The 15,559-nt window shown below is 36.7% G+C and overlaps 1 protein-coding gene across 1 annotated transcript in view; it reads left to right on the top strand.

Moving 5' to 3' along the window:
* LOC145690966 (uncharacterized) overlaps positions 1–15,162 on the top strand; it is a 48,534-nt gene extending 33,372 nt beyond the window's left edge. Inside the window, exon 2 of the mRNA XM_081766435.1 lies at positions 1,543–15,162. Coding sequence (XP_081622561.1) covers positions 1,543–3,130 — 1,588 coding nt within the window. The 3' untranslated portion in view covers positions 3,131–15,162. The remainder of the gene's footprint in view (positions 1–1,542) is intronic.
* Positions 15,163–15,559: the final 397 nt, after the last annotated feature.

The following is a 15,559-nucleotide window of genomic DNA, read 5'->3' as shown; positions in this document are numbered from 1 at the left end:
TTACTAGTACAGTGCATGTGCTATGATTACTTCGAAAACCAGATTGAAATGTATCCAATAAATTATTTGTTGTTAAGTATTCCCGAATTTGATCATTTACAATATATTGAAAAACTTTTGAAAGCTGGGGAAGGACACTAATTGGACGATAGTCTGCAATATTATCAGCGTTGTTCTTTTTTGGAAGTGGGGGGACCTTAGCAAGTTTCCATAGTGTGGGAAAAGTACCTGTGGCAAGAGAGTAATTAAAAATGTCACTGATAGGATTAAGTACATGCAGTAGGATTTTCCTGACCATGGTTATTGAATATCTGTACCAGTGGCTTTAGATTTAATTTTTTGGATCGCTTTAATACATGTGCAGGCTGTACGTGAGAAGACGAGAACAGAGAGAGAGTTAATTTCCGAAGCTACAATATTATTCATTGTTTGCAGTTTCATGGAGGCTGGTACCATACAGGTTTGACAGAAAAAAAGTGTTCAATTCATCTGGCGTATAGTTAACAGCGTTCTTGGCTATGTTTCTCCCAACCCCTAATACTTTAGCCATTTCCAAAGAACTGCTCCATTATTTTGGAATTCAAGTATTTAATAGGCAAAGCTCCGTTTTGCCTTCCTTACTTCTTGAGTGCAACGGTTTCTTAACATCCTATTGTTTTCGAATTTCGTATTAGGATTTATGGTGCTATCACTGGAAGGATCACTATTTTTAACATATCTCCTGTATGCTCTATAAGCTTTATCTGCGCACCATTAACGAACGTAATTCATCGGTTTAGCATGGTGATGGGTGTTGCGAAACACGTTTCTTAACTAAAGGGGCGTATCTATCATAGAAATTTATATTAAAGAATTATTATAGTAGTATTCAAATATTTGAATGTGATAAAGCGTGTGTTATCGCTGGTCAACCGCCATCAACATTCCTAAAGTAAAAAAAAAAAAAAATACTCGACGTGTATTCGATCGAAAAAGTCCCAGATTATTGGCCAATCGCCTAGACCACTGAACTACAATCACTACGCTGTAAATGATTAGTCTTTAGTCTGGTTACTTTAAGTTTCTCTGCCTCACCTTGGAAAGTTGTATATTATTTTTTTTCTTCGTTTCAAAATGTCTTTCGTATTCCTCTTATGATGATATAAGTGAATGATTTTCGGTAGAGTTTATTTTAATAAGTTCAGTTGTTCTTAAACCTTTGATACGCAATTTTGTTTTTTCTCCACATGAAACTACAGATAAGACAGATTTAATTCTCGTACTGTGCATTTGTTTCAAAGCAGCCACGGTCAAAGACTTATGACAGCAACGGTATAAACGATGGCTCAATTTGATATATTGAAACAAACTACAGCCTCTTTTTATGAGAATAGAAAGATATGGAAACTACTCAGTGGTACTCCATTTCATATTTGTACAATATTTCATGTAATAAAAAAAATGAGTGTAATTTTATCATGAAATAAAGAGAATGATTATTTTTTTGTTGCTACTTAATCATTATCTCCATTCACATTTCCTTATTTGTTGAATTTGTTACAGGCGCGATAACGTATTACCATTCCACGGAGAAGACGATACGTGTATTACTTTCAAGGAAACCATTTCTCATTCAGATGAGGAATCTCATACTTCGATGCAGTTTGGCAAGGGGTTTCATCCATCACTTTTGTCAAGGCATATTCTAGCTCAGGAGAGTGAAAAGCGTCATGCCATCCGAAAGAGTGAAAAACACTTTAGTCGAAGTTCAACTTTGTCAAGCAATAACTTAGTGCACACAGGTCAAAAATCCCACATCTGCGGAGTATGTGGAATGGAATCTAGTGTATGTTCATGTTTGGCTACGCACATGTTAAATCGTACAGGAGTAAGGTTACACACATGCCAGCAGTGTGGTAGGTCATTTACTCGATGTTCAAGTTTGGCTACACACACGTTAATCCACACAGGAGAAAAACCTCACACGTGCGAAGAGTGTGGTAAGGCATTTAAACAACGTTCCAATTTGTCTTCACACCTGTTAATCCATACGGGAGAAAAACCTTACACGTGCCAAGAGTGTGGTAAGGCATTTAATCGACGTTCCAATTTGTCTTCACACCTGTCAATCCACACAGGGGATAAACATCACACGTGCCACGAGTGTGGTAAGGGATTTAGTGTACGTTCGCATTTGGCTAGACACATGATAATACACACAGGAGTAAAAAAATACACGTGCCAAGAGTGTGGTAGGGGATTTGCTGCACGTTCAGATTTGACTCAACACATGTTTGTCCACAAAGGAGAAAGATGCTACACATGCCACGACTGTGGTAGGGGATTTAAGCATCGTTCAGCTTTGGTTAGACACCTGTTGATCCACACAGGAAAAAAACCTCACACGTGCAACGAGTGTGGTAAGGGATTTAGTGTACGTTCACTTTTGGCTACACATATGTTAATCCACACAGGAGAAAGATGCTACACATGCCATGAGTGTGGTAAGGGATTTAGTGTACGTTCATATTTGGTTAGACACCTGTTAATCCACACAGGAGAAAAACCATACACGTGCGAAGAGTGTGGTAAGGGATTTAGTGCACGTTCTGATTTGGCTATACACATGTTAATCCACACAGGAGAAAGAGCACACACGTGCCAAGTGTGTGGTAAGGGATTTGGTGTACGCTCATATTTGGCTTCACACATGTTAATCCACACTGGAGGAAAACCCTACAGTTGCCAAGAGTGTGGTAGGGCATTTAATCATCGTTCCAGTTTGTCTTATCACATGTCAATCCACACAGGAGAAAAACTTCACACGTGCCAAGAGTGTGGTACGGGATTTAATCGACGTTACGATTTGTCTTCACACCTGTCAATCCACACAGGAGATAGACCTCACACATGCAGAGAGTGTGGTAAAAAATTTAGTGTACGTTCACATTTGGCTACACACATGTTAAAACACGCAGGGGAAAAACCTCACACGTGCGAAGAGTGTGGTAAGGGATTTAGTGTACGTTCACGTTTGGCTAGACACATGTTAATCCACACAGGAGAAAAACCTTACACATGCAACGAGTGTGGTAAGTCATTTAATCGACGTTCATATTTGGCTTCACACATGTCAATACACACAGTTTAAAGCATCATACGCGCCAAGAGTTTGGTAAGGGATTTAAACATTATTCAACTTTGGTTACACACGTTAGTTCACAAAAGATATAAAGCTCACACTTGCCAAAGTGTGGTTAAGTATTTAAATGAAATTCAGAGTTGGCTACACGCATGTTGATCCACACCCGATCCAAAATCTCACACGTCCCAAAACCCTGGAATGGAATTTATTCAACGTTCATACGTGTTAAGCCAAATAGAACGTAAATCTCACACATGGAAAATGTTGAAAATGATATAGTCTACGCTCAATCCTTGCAAGGCATTTCAATACACAAGTGACAAACCAAAGAGATGCATAGAACGTAGCCTCCTATTTAATCAAGGTTCACATTGAGGAAGAAATTGTTAATCCACACAAGACAAGAGTCTCACACGCGCGGAGTGTAGAAATACATTTACTGGCAAATCGTATCCTAAAACACATAGTTAAATAACGAGAGATATGCGAAGGAAGTTCAATAGGATTTAGTTTAGAATCAGCTTTGGCAAGACACGTAAAAAGACATGACATATAGAAAAGAATTTGCCGCTCTCATAAGTTAAGTTTTGGCAGAAATATTCTGTGCACGATAAATACACTGCTAAAGAGGACTACAACAGAATTAAATATTAAAGGAGTCAGACCACACAGCCCTTCAAATGTACCTGCCCTTTGGAATGGAATGTAAGCTGTGAAGGACAAATTGTTAAGTCCGTATTTTGGGGGCAGATGTTACAGGAAATTGGTTCCGCATCTACTCCAAGGAACATTTATGTAGAGATAAAAATTTCAAATATAGCCCATGAGAGTTCTTGTATGTAAGGGAGTTAAAGGCAAAAAGTTTAACCGACATCCATAGTGAGGGCGCACCTTCCTCATAAGCTACAAGTGTAGATCCAGCGGAAAAACATGTCAATTTTGAACACTAGGGCTTTCTGGACCATCTGCATTTTAGCTGCATCTTGCTTGTCCATACATGGTTGCGCAGTTCCATTTTCACCGCAAATATTTATATTTCCCGTTTTTACGACATTCTTTCATGCACGTGACAGAAAATTTTATGCAATTTGAAGATAAGAAGCAGTAGGGTGGGGACACTTGGGCGAGTTTTTTTTCCTACTGCGCATGCGCAAACCCTGGACGCTGATTGGCTGGCGCAGGTCACGTGACCCGGCCACGCCCCTTGACGCTGATTGGCTGGCCACGCCCCCTTGACGCTGATTGGTCGCCCCCGGCCACGCCCCCTGACGCTGATTGGTCGGCCACGCCCTTGACGCTGATTGGTCGGTGCAGGCCACGCCCCCCCGGCCACGGTCTTTTACGACCTCCTATCTACTGCGCCGATTGGCTGGCGCGGGACCCCCGCCGATTGGCTGGCAGCGGACACCCACCGATTGGCTGCCACCGGACCCCGCCCCGTTCACGCCGATTGGCTGGCGTCGGACCTCGCCCCCTTGACGCCGATTGGCTGTCCACGCGCACGGTCTGCGCAGATCGGTCGACGCCGGATCACCGCACCTGCCACATGCCACATAAGATTCGTTCCCTTTTATGAGCACTTTACGAACACATAGCAGAGCAGATATCACATTCTTCATTCGCCTATTTAACGCAGCACATATTACACAGAGACTCGTTCCCTTTTATGAGCACTTTTAACATGGCAGAAATTACACAGAGACCACGAACACATAACATAGCACATATTACATAGCAGGGGTGCACTCGTTCCCTTTTATGAGCACTCTTTTTAAACATAGCAGAGAATAATGGGAGTGTATTCGCCCTCCATTTTGAGACCAATTTTTGACCTACTGCGCATATGCGCAAAACTGTTCCGATTTCGCCGTTAAAAAAAATAACAACACACACACAGCAGACCGCAGACTGTTCCAGTTCAGGAGCAGATTACTGCTATGCGCAGAAACATAAAATAAGACATAACACCCCCGTTCTCTTTTACGAGCACTTTATAGCAACATAATAGAGCAGAGAATAAAACAAATAACAACCACACACACACACTTGATTGCTTATGCGCAGTAAAATTAAATTTCCAATTAATTACACATTGCACGCATGCGCAGAAAAATTACACTAGACTACAGCCTGTTCCAGTTGCAGTGCTGGTCCCGGTTCAATAGAGCAGACTACGTGCAACAAGCAGGTCATAAAAGACTATGACCTATTTTTCATCCCCTAAATAACATAGTATACACCCACACTTGGAAATAACACGCATGCGCAGAAACATTTACATTTCCCGATTCGACCATGCTGGTAAAGAATACCACACTTATTTCTACCAGGGTCTTATAGTTTATGTGGGATATGCCCTTTCTATGACAATTTTAACCGATTTGGATGAAACTCGGTATATGGGGGTTTTCGACCATGCTGATTACCAATACCACACCTACTTTTACCTGGGTCTTATGGTTCATGTGGGATACGTCCTTTCCATGACAATTTTAACCGATTTGGATGAAACTCGGGATATGGGGGTTTTCGACCATGCTGATTACCAAAACCACACCTACTTTTACCTGGACGTCGTTTGTATGACACTTAAAACCTAATAACTCAAAAACGGGTCCACATATTGAGGTCGTGTTTCCACATTTAGTAACTGGACATCAACTACTACAAGTTCCAAAATAATGACCATCGAGGTCAAAGGTCAACCTACTTAAAACCTAATAACATGAAAACTGAGCCACATATTGAGGTGCTGTTTCCAAATCTAGTAACTGGTCACCAACTACTACAAGTTCCAAAATAATGACCATCGAGGTCAAAGGTCAACATACTTAAAACCTAATAAAACGAAAACGGAGCCACATATTGAGGTGCTGTTTCCAAATCTAGTAATTGGTCATCAGGTACTACAAGATCCAAAACATTGACCATCGAGGTCAAAGGTCAACCTACTTAAAACCTAATAACACGAATACGGGGCCACATATTGAGATGGTGTTTCCAAGTCTGGTAATTGGTCATCAGGTACTACAAGACCCAAAACATTGACCATCGAGGTCAAAGGTCAACCTACTTAAAACCTAATAACACGAAAACGGGGCCACATATTGAGATGGTGTTTCCAAGTCTGGTAATTGGTTATCAGGTACTACAAGATCCAAAACATTGACCATCGAGGTCAAAGGTCAACATACTTAAAACCTAATAACACGAAAACTGAGCCACATATTGAGGTCGTGTTTCCACGTTTAGTAATTGGTCATCAGGTACTACAAGTTCCAAAATAATGACCATCGAGGTCAAAGGTCAACATACATAAAACCTAATAACACGAAAACGGAGCCACATATTGAGGTCGTGTTTCCACGTTTAGTAATTGGTCATCAGGTACTACAAGATCCAAAACAATGACCATCGATGTCAAAGGTCAACCTACTTAAAACCTAATCACTCGAAAACGGATCCATATATTGAGATGGTGTTTCCAAATCTAGTAACTGGTCATCAACTACTACAAGTTCCAAAACATTGACCATTGAGGTCAAAGGTCAACCTACTTGAAACCTAATCACTCGAAAACGGATCCACATATTGAGATGGTGTTTCCAAATCTACTAATAGGTCATCAGGCACTACAAGTTCCAAAATAATGACCATCGAGGTCAAAGGTCAACATACTTAAAACTTAATAACACGAAAACGGACCCACATATTGAGATGGTGTTGCCACATTTAGTAATTGGACATCAACTACTACAAGTTCCAAAATAATGACCATCGTGGTCAAAAGGTTAAAATACTTAAAACCTAATCACTCGACAACTGAGACACATATTGAGATGGTGTTTCCAAATCTAGTAACTGGTCATCAACTACTACAAGTTCCAAAATAATGACCATCGTGGTCAAAAGGTTAAAATACTTAAAACCTAATCACTCGAAAACGGAGGCACATATTGAGGTGCGGTTTCCAAATCTAGTAATAGGTCATCAACTAGTACACGTTAAAAACGTACTGACTTTCGAGGTCAAAGGTCAAATATTTAAACCTTAATAACTTGTAAACGGAGTCAGCAAGAGATTTCTGTGTCCTATTCTTTTTTTTGTTCCAAGCAGAAAAAGTGAAGAATGAATAAATTTTAGTGACGTATTTGCTATTGTACTAACGAGAAAAAAAAAATCAAAACAACGCCATTTTTAACTAGCTCAGAATTTCTGTACATTTTGGTTATTCAAAATAATTTGGATGGACTAACGAAAAAGAAAGCAGAGATATGCCACTTTAGCTAGCTGAGAATTTAAAGAAACAAAGGGAACCTACTCAATTTTCTATCAACGAGAAATGCCATATTTCAACTACCTCAGAGTTTATGTCTTCTTGTACTAATTAAATAAACGAAGGAATAATGTACCAATGAGAAATGCCATTTTTTTCTAGACCATGTTCTAATATTTAAACAAACGAAGGGGTGAATTTGAGTGACCTATTCAATTTTGCACCAACGAGAAATAACGGCGTATTTTAATTCATTTTGTACTATTTAAATGAACAAACAATCGGATAAATTTAACCGGCTCAGAAGTGTACTATTTAAACAAACGAAGGTCTCTTGAGTGAGATTTCCAATTTTGTAGCAAGAAGGACTATTTTCTAACTAACTCAAATTTGGATGGAGTGATTAGTTTTGTTCGAACCAGAAAAATTTGATTGGATTATTTCCTTATGTACCAACTGGGAAAAGTGAAGGAATAAATTTGGGTAGAATATTTAGTTTTGTACCTAGCAAAATAAGAAAAAGAAGTGAAGAACGAATAACATGTACCAACAAACAAAATGGAGCACCAGCGACAAAAAAGAAATCGAAGGAGGAATAAATTTGGGTGACCTAATCAGTTTGTAATAAGCAGAATCAGCATTCTATACTTTTTTCTCCCATTCATTGGGGTTGTCCTATTTCCTTTTGTACCAACGAGAACCATTTTTAACAGACATAGAATCTGTACCAAACAGAAAAGAGGAGCTACACGATTAAACAAAGCAATCAATTTTTAACTAGCTCAGAATTTATGTGCCTTTTGTAACGAAGAAACAAATTTGAAGGAGGTTCATTTTAACTAATCCTGCTGCGAGTAGATCAATTAGTACATAGTAAAAAAATAAAACAATATGACATTATTGCGACTTTCATTTTCGAATACATACGAATTAGGCCACTATGGCAAAAAAATTCTTGAAAACTCTCTCCTTATGCTTTAGAAACCCGCTAGTAGGGCGTCGATTCAGTAATCCATATTGAAGTATACCTTTTATACAACAAACAAGTCTACTGTCTTCGGCACGCATTTTAGACCAAGGGCAGCAAGACACTATATTAAATAACACTTCTGCTGGATAGAAATTCGATTCTCTCGATCTTCTGCTTTACTTGGAAATTGTCCACATCTTAGAATTTATCAGGTTACATCTAGTAAAAGAAAACGAACAGATAATTTTGAGACAGTTCCATATGGGTAAATACAGTATTAGTAGAGATAAGGAGAGAGTGAAAAAAAATGGAAAATTAAATTTTAAATCATTATTATTATTATTATTTTAGAGGTCAAAAGGAAGAATAAATGAATTTGAGTGGCATATGTACGGAATTTAGTTTTGTAAAGGGCAAAAAAATTGAATGGAATATTTTATTTTGTACCAGCTGGGAATTTAGTGTTGCACCATTGTATCAATTTAAGTATTTTTGTACTATTTAGTACCACCGAGAAGGTGTAGAATATTTAGTTTTGTTGGCTTCTTTATTTTGTATTAACGACTAAAGCCTTTAACACATACTTGGTTGTGTGCATTATAATGGCCGAAGTTTTTCATTTCCCCGTGGTACAACGTAATGGTCGCCCCGCTTATTCTAGGTCTACAGTTAGATATTTTCGATTGGATAATGGTATAAAGCCACGTTTTGTTGAGCACAATGCCCACTATAACGATGTGGTAGACAATTATTTGATGGATAGATATTTGTTTAATAGTCGATATAACAAATGGTATATGATAGAATTTGTTAAGCATTTATCGCATGTAGATATTAAGATAGACTTTTTTGTCGTTGGTTACTCGTTTAACTGCACACAGTTCTCTTTTCCAATCAGCTACCTTTTTTGCCATGAAAACTAAGGGTAATAGTTATACTGTGATAGCTTTCTTTCGCTATGGGGGAACGCAGGACACTTTGGATGAGTTATTAAAGTTTTGAAATCATGTGGGCGAGTTCAGGCCAAGTATCCAGATTGCAGATTTACTTGGCTGCTTTACACGATGTGGTAAAACTGGCCTTTTTGCGGTATCTCCTGATACCTATCTGTTGGACCTCGCGGTATTTGGAAACTTGGTGAAAAAGAATAACAAATGGTTTTTCTCACAATAAAGCTATACATACAGAATTATCCATTATGGCAAAAAATACTACTTTCTCCTTATGCTTAGTTGGAGTAGACTTCGATACATTGTGTAAGAATTTCCAAATAATAGCGGTATTGCACTGTACTTATAATAGTCTGTAATAGTGCAGTTTATTGTAGTCTACCAGCAATAATGATCTTATCTAAGAGAGTTATTAGGTAAAGATAACAATTACACCTCCATTCTGCGAAAACATTTATAAGACCATATTCTGCTACTCAAACAAACGAAGGAATAAGCTCAGAATTTCTATACCTTTTTTGCGCTATTCAAATAAACGAGGGAATAATCCTATTCACTTTTAGTTTTGTACCAACCACAAAAAAAGGGAAGAAGGACCATTATAACAAGCTCACTATTTTTATACCATTTTGTATTATTCTATTTCATTTTTGTAACAATAAGAAGAAAAGTTCAGAATGTTATACCTTTGTGATGCTACATTTTGTATTATTTTTGTGTCATCCAGAGAACAATTTAAATTGCCTCTCCCTGACAAATCGGTTGGCAGAGTCCAATGTTTGTAATATTACAATACTACAAATTGATCCATTTATCAGTTCAAGTTCTTCTATTCATTCACAATCAAATGTATATGCTACAGTGGGCTCAGTGTTCATTTACAGAATTAAATAACTGTTTATCTTTTTCTAAAAACATTTCTACTATTTTGTTGATATAATAATCACACTCTGTAATGTATTCATATACCAGATTAAATTTTTTCTCCAAAGTATAACTGTTCTTAATATTGCAATTTTTAAAATGCTTCTTTAAATAGAGTTTATAGATTTTCTCTCTCATTTCACGTTTAATTAAGATTGTCCACACCTTTTGCAATAATTCGTAATCATACTGCAGCAAACACTTGTGATCTTTTTCATTCTCATTATGTTTAGAACATGCCTCACATAATAATACCGAATTTGGTGTATACTCATTAAATAATTGTATAACACATGTATGACTAATACTTTCACTAGTACACCAGCACTCATTAGCTTCCAGTTCAAAACAGGTAATATTTGATACACTGTCATCATCACTTTCCGGGAGTATTTCATCATTATATCTATTATAACGTCTAAAATAATACACTTCTTCTATTTCTTGTGTTGGATATATGATTCTCACTTTATCACGTAATTCATCTGGCAAATCGGGGTCAGACGGCTGGATTAACAGTATAGGTTTCTCGTTTTCACGCTGAATGTCTTTTTCTCTAGGTGAAACATAAGCAGTTTCCGTGCTAGTCATTTTTCTACTCTTTCGCAAAAACAAATCGAGTGTGACACATCTACTTATAAACCTACAATAAAAGCATTCTATGCATTCTCCGTGTTTAATATGTTTCAAGCAATATAAAATAATTTGTTAATATAACGTCATGATGTATGTTCTATTATTTCCAAATATACTCCATAATCTTATATTCCATTATAATAAAATACATAAATGCAAAAATATATATTTGTCTTTTGGACTTAGACGAGGAAAGAAAGTTTAAAAAATAATTGAATCGTTGAGCAATAGGCAGTACCTTAGCAATACAAGTGTTAGGTAACGCATTCGTAACGCTGCTTAAATATCTGCAACAACATGGAACTTTGAAAACTTTTCTTACTTTGATATGATTCCTTCTGCTTTTTTCCTCAATCACCACTGTGATCAAAAATGGTCATGCATGCTGTTATGATTCGTCGTCCTTCATCAGTTTTCTTTAGTACGCTAATTGCTATGAATTAAGTTATAATTGAATTATGACGCAATCCTGGTTTGTTAAATCTTACGTTGAAATATTTTATAAGCCTTTCTTAGTGACGGGAGAGGCAATTTAAATTGTTCTCTGGATGACACAAAAATAATACAAAATGTAGCATCACAAAGGTATAACATTCTGAGCTTTTCTTCTTATTGTTACAAAAATGAAATAGAATAATACAAAATGGTATAAAAATAGTGAGCTTGTTATAATGGTCCTTCTTCCCTTTTTTTGTGGTTGGTACAAAACTAAAAGTGAATAGGATTATTCCCTCGTTTATTTGAATAGCGCAAAAAAGGTATAGAAATTCTGAGCTTATTCCTTCGTTTGTTTGAGTAGCAGAATATGGTCTTATAAATGTTTTCGCAGAATGGAGGTGTAATTGTTATCTTTACCTAATAACTCTCTTAGATAAGATCATTATTGCTGGTAGACTACAATAAACTGCACTATTACAGACTATTATAAGTACAGTGCAATACCGCTATTATTTGGAAATTCTTACACAATGTATCGAAGTCTACTCCAACTAAGCATAAGGAGAAAGTAGTATTTTTTGCCATAATGGATAATTCTGTATGTATAGCTTTATTGTGAGAAAAACCATTTGTTATTCTTTTTCACCAAGTTTCCAAATACCGCGAGGTCCAACAGATAGGTATCAGGAGATACCGCAAAAAGGCCAGTTTTACCACATCGTGTAAAGCAGCCAAGTAAATCTGCAATCTGGATACTTGGCCTGAACTCGCCCACATGATTTCAAAACTTTAATAACTCATCCAAAGTGTCCTGCGTTCCCCCATAGCGAAAGAAAGCTATCACAGTATAACTATTACCCTTAGTTTTCATGGCAAAAAAGGTAGCTGATTGGAAAAGAGAACTGTGTGCAGTTAAACGAGTAACCAACGACAAAAAAGTCTATCTTAATATCTACATGCGATAAATGCTTAACAAATTCTATCATATACCATTTGTTATATCGACTATTAAACAAATATCTATCCATCAAATAATTGTCTACCACATCGTTATAGTGGGCATTGTGCTCAACAAAACGTGGCTTTATACCATTATCCAATCGAAAATATCTAACTGTAGACCTAGAATAAGCGGGGCGACCATTACGTTGTACCACGGGGAAATGAAAAACTTCGGCCATTATAATGCACACAACCAAGTATGTGTTAAAGGCTTTAGTCGTTAATACAAAATAAAGAAGCCAACAAAACTAAATATTCTACACCTTCTCGGTGGTACTAAATAGTACAAAAATACTTAAATTGATACAATGGTGCAACACTAAATTCCCAGCTGGTACAAAATAAAATATTCCATTCAATTTTTTTGCCCTTTACAAAACTAAATTCCGTACATATGCCACTCAAATTCATTTATTCTTCCTTTTGACCTCTAAAATAATAATAATAATAATGATTTAAAATTTAATTTTCCATTTTTTTTTTACTCTCTCCTTATCTCTACTAATACTGTATTTACCCATATGGAACTGTCTCAAAATTATCTGTTCGTTTTCTTTTACTAGATGTAACCTGATAAATTCTAAGATGTGGACAATTTCCAAGTAAAGCAGAAGATCGAGAGAATCGAATTTCTATCCAGCAGAAGTGTTATTTAATATAGTGTCTTGCTGCCCTTGGTCTAAAATGCGTGCCGAAGACAGTAGACTTGTTTGTTGTATGAAAGGTATACTCCAATATGGATTACTGAATCGACGCCCTACTAGCGGGTTTCTAAAGCATAAGGAGAGAGTTTTCAAGAATTTTTTTGCCATAGTGGCCTAATTCGTATGTATTCGAAAATGAAAGTCGCAATAATGTCATATTGTTTTATTTTTTTACTATGTACTAATTGATCTACTCGCAGCAGGATTAGTTAAAATGAACCTCCTTCAAATTTGTTTCTTCGTTACAAAAGGCACATAAATTCTGAGCTAGTTAAAAATTGATTGCTTTGTTTAATCGTGTAGCTCCTCTTTTCTGTTTGGTACAGATTCTATGTCTGTTAAAAATGGTTCTCGTTGGTACAAAAGGAAATAGGACAACCCCAATGAATGGGAGAAAAAAAGTATAGAATGCTGATTCTGCTTATTACAAACTGATTAGGTCACCCAAATTTATTCCTCCTTCGATTTCTTTTTTGTCGCTGGTGCTCCATTTTGTTTGTTGGTATATGTTATTCGTTCTTCACTTCTTTTTCTTATTTTGCTAGGTACAAAACTAAATATTCTACCCAAATTTATTCCTTCACTTTTCCCAGTTGGTACATAAGGAAATAATCCAATCAAATTTTTCTGGTTCGAACAAAACTAATCACTCCATCCAAATTTGAGTTAGTTAGAAAATAGTCATTCTTGCTACAAAATTGGAAATCTCACTCAAGAGACCTTCGTTTGTTTAAATAGTACACTTCTGAGCCGGTTAAATTTATCCGATTGTTTGTTCATTTAAATAGTACAAAATGAATTAAAATACGCCGTTATTTCTCGTTGGTGCAAAATTGAATAGGTCACTCAAATTCACCCCTTCGTTTGTTTAAATATTAGAACATGGTCTAGAAAAAAATGGCATTTCTCATTGGTACATTATTCCTTCGTTTATTTAATTAGTACAAGAAGACATAAACTCTGAGGTAGTTGAAATATGGCATTTCTCGTTGATAGAAAATTGAGTAGGTTCCCTTTGTTTCTTTAAATTCTCAGCTAGCTAAAGTGGCATATCTCTGCTTTCTTTTTCGTTAGTCCATCCAAATTATTTTGAATAACCAAAATGTACAGAAATTCTGAGCTAGTTAAAAATGGCGTTGTTTTGATTTTTTTTTCTCGTTAGTACAATAGCAAATACGTCACTAAAATTTATTCATTCTTCACTTTTTCTGCTTGGAACAAAAAAAAGAATAGGACACAGAAATCTCTTGCTGACTCCGTTTACAAGTTATTAAGGTTTAAATATTTGACCTTTGACCTCGAAAGTCAGTACGTTTTTAACGTGTACTAGTTGATGACCTATTACTAGATTTGGAAACCGCACCTCAATATGTGCCTCCGTTTTCGAGTGATTAGGTTTTAAGTATTTTAACCTTTTGACCACGATGGTCATTATTTTGGAACTTGTAGTAGTTGATGACCAGTTACTAGATTTGGAAACACCATCTCAATATGTGTCTCAGTTGTCGAGTGATTAGGTTTTAAGTATTTTAACCTTTTGACCACGATGGTCATTATTTTGGAACTTGTAGTAGTTGATGTCCAATTACTAAATGTGGCAACACCATCTCAATATGTGGGTCCGTTTTCGTGTTATTAAGTTTTAAGTATGTTGACCTTTGACCTCGATGGTCATTATTTTGGAACTTGTAGTGCCTGATGACCTATTAGTAGATTTGGAAACACCATCTCAATATGTGGATCCGTTTTCGAGTGATTAGGTTTCAAGTAGGTTGACCTTTGACCTCAATGGTCAATGTTTTGGAACTTGTAGTAGTTGATGACCAGTTACTAGATTTGGAAACACCATCTCAATATATGGATCCGTTTTCGAGTGATTAGGTTTTAAGTAGGTTGACCTTTGACATCGATGGTCATTGTTTTGGATCTTGTAGTACCTGATGACCAATTACTAGATTTGGAAACAGCATCTCAATATGTGGCTCCGTTTTCGAGTGATTAGGTTTTAAGTAGGTTGACCTTTGACCTCGATGGTCATTGTTTTGGAACTTGTAGTACCTGATGACCAATTACTAAACGTGGAAACACGACCTCAATATGTGGCTCCGTTTTCGTGTTATTAGGTTTTAAGTATGTTGACCTTTGACCTCGATGGTCATTATTTTGGAACTTGTAGTACCTGATGACCAATTACTAAACGTGGAAACACGACCTCAATATGTGGCTCAGTTTTCGTGTTATTAGGTTTTAAGTATGTTGACCTTTGACCTCGATGGTCAATGTTTTGGATCTTGTAGTACCTGATAACCAATTACCAGACTTGGAAACACCATCTCAATATGTGGCCCCGTTTTCGTGTTATTAGGTTTTAAGTAGGTTGACCTTTGACCTCGATGGTCAATGTTTTGGGTCTTGTAGTACCTGATGACCAATTACCAGACTTGGAAACACCATCTCAATATCTGGCCCCGTATTCGTGTTATTAGGTTTTAAGTAGGTTGACCTTTGACCTCGATGGTCAATGTTTTGGATCTT

This window comes from Thermobia domestica, chromosome 7 (genome assembly GCF_964235325.1).
Source record: "Thermobia domestica chromosome 7, izTheDome1.hap1.1, whole genome shotgun sequence".
NCBI classification, from domain to species: Eukaryota; Metazoa; Arthropoda; class Insecta; order Zygentoma; family Lepismatidae; genus Thermobia; species Thermobia domestica.
Note: the sequence above shows the minus strand (reverse complement) of the source record. Positions and strands in the feature narration are given on the sequence as shown.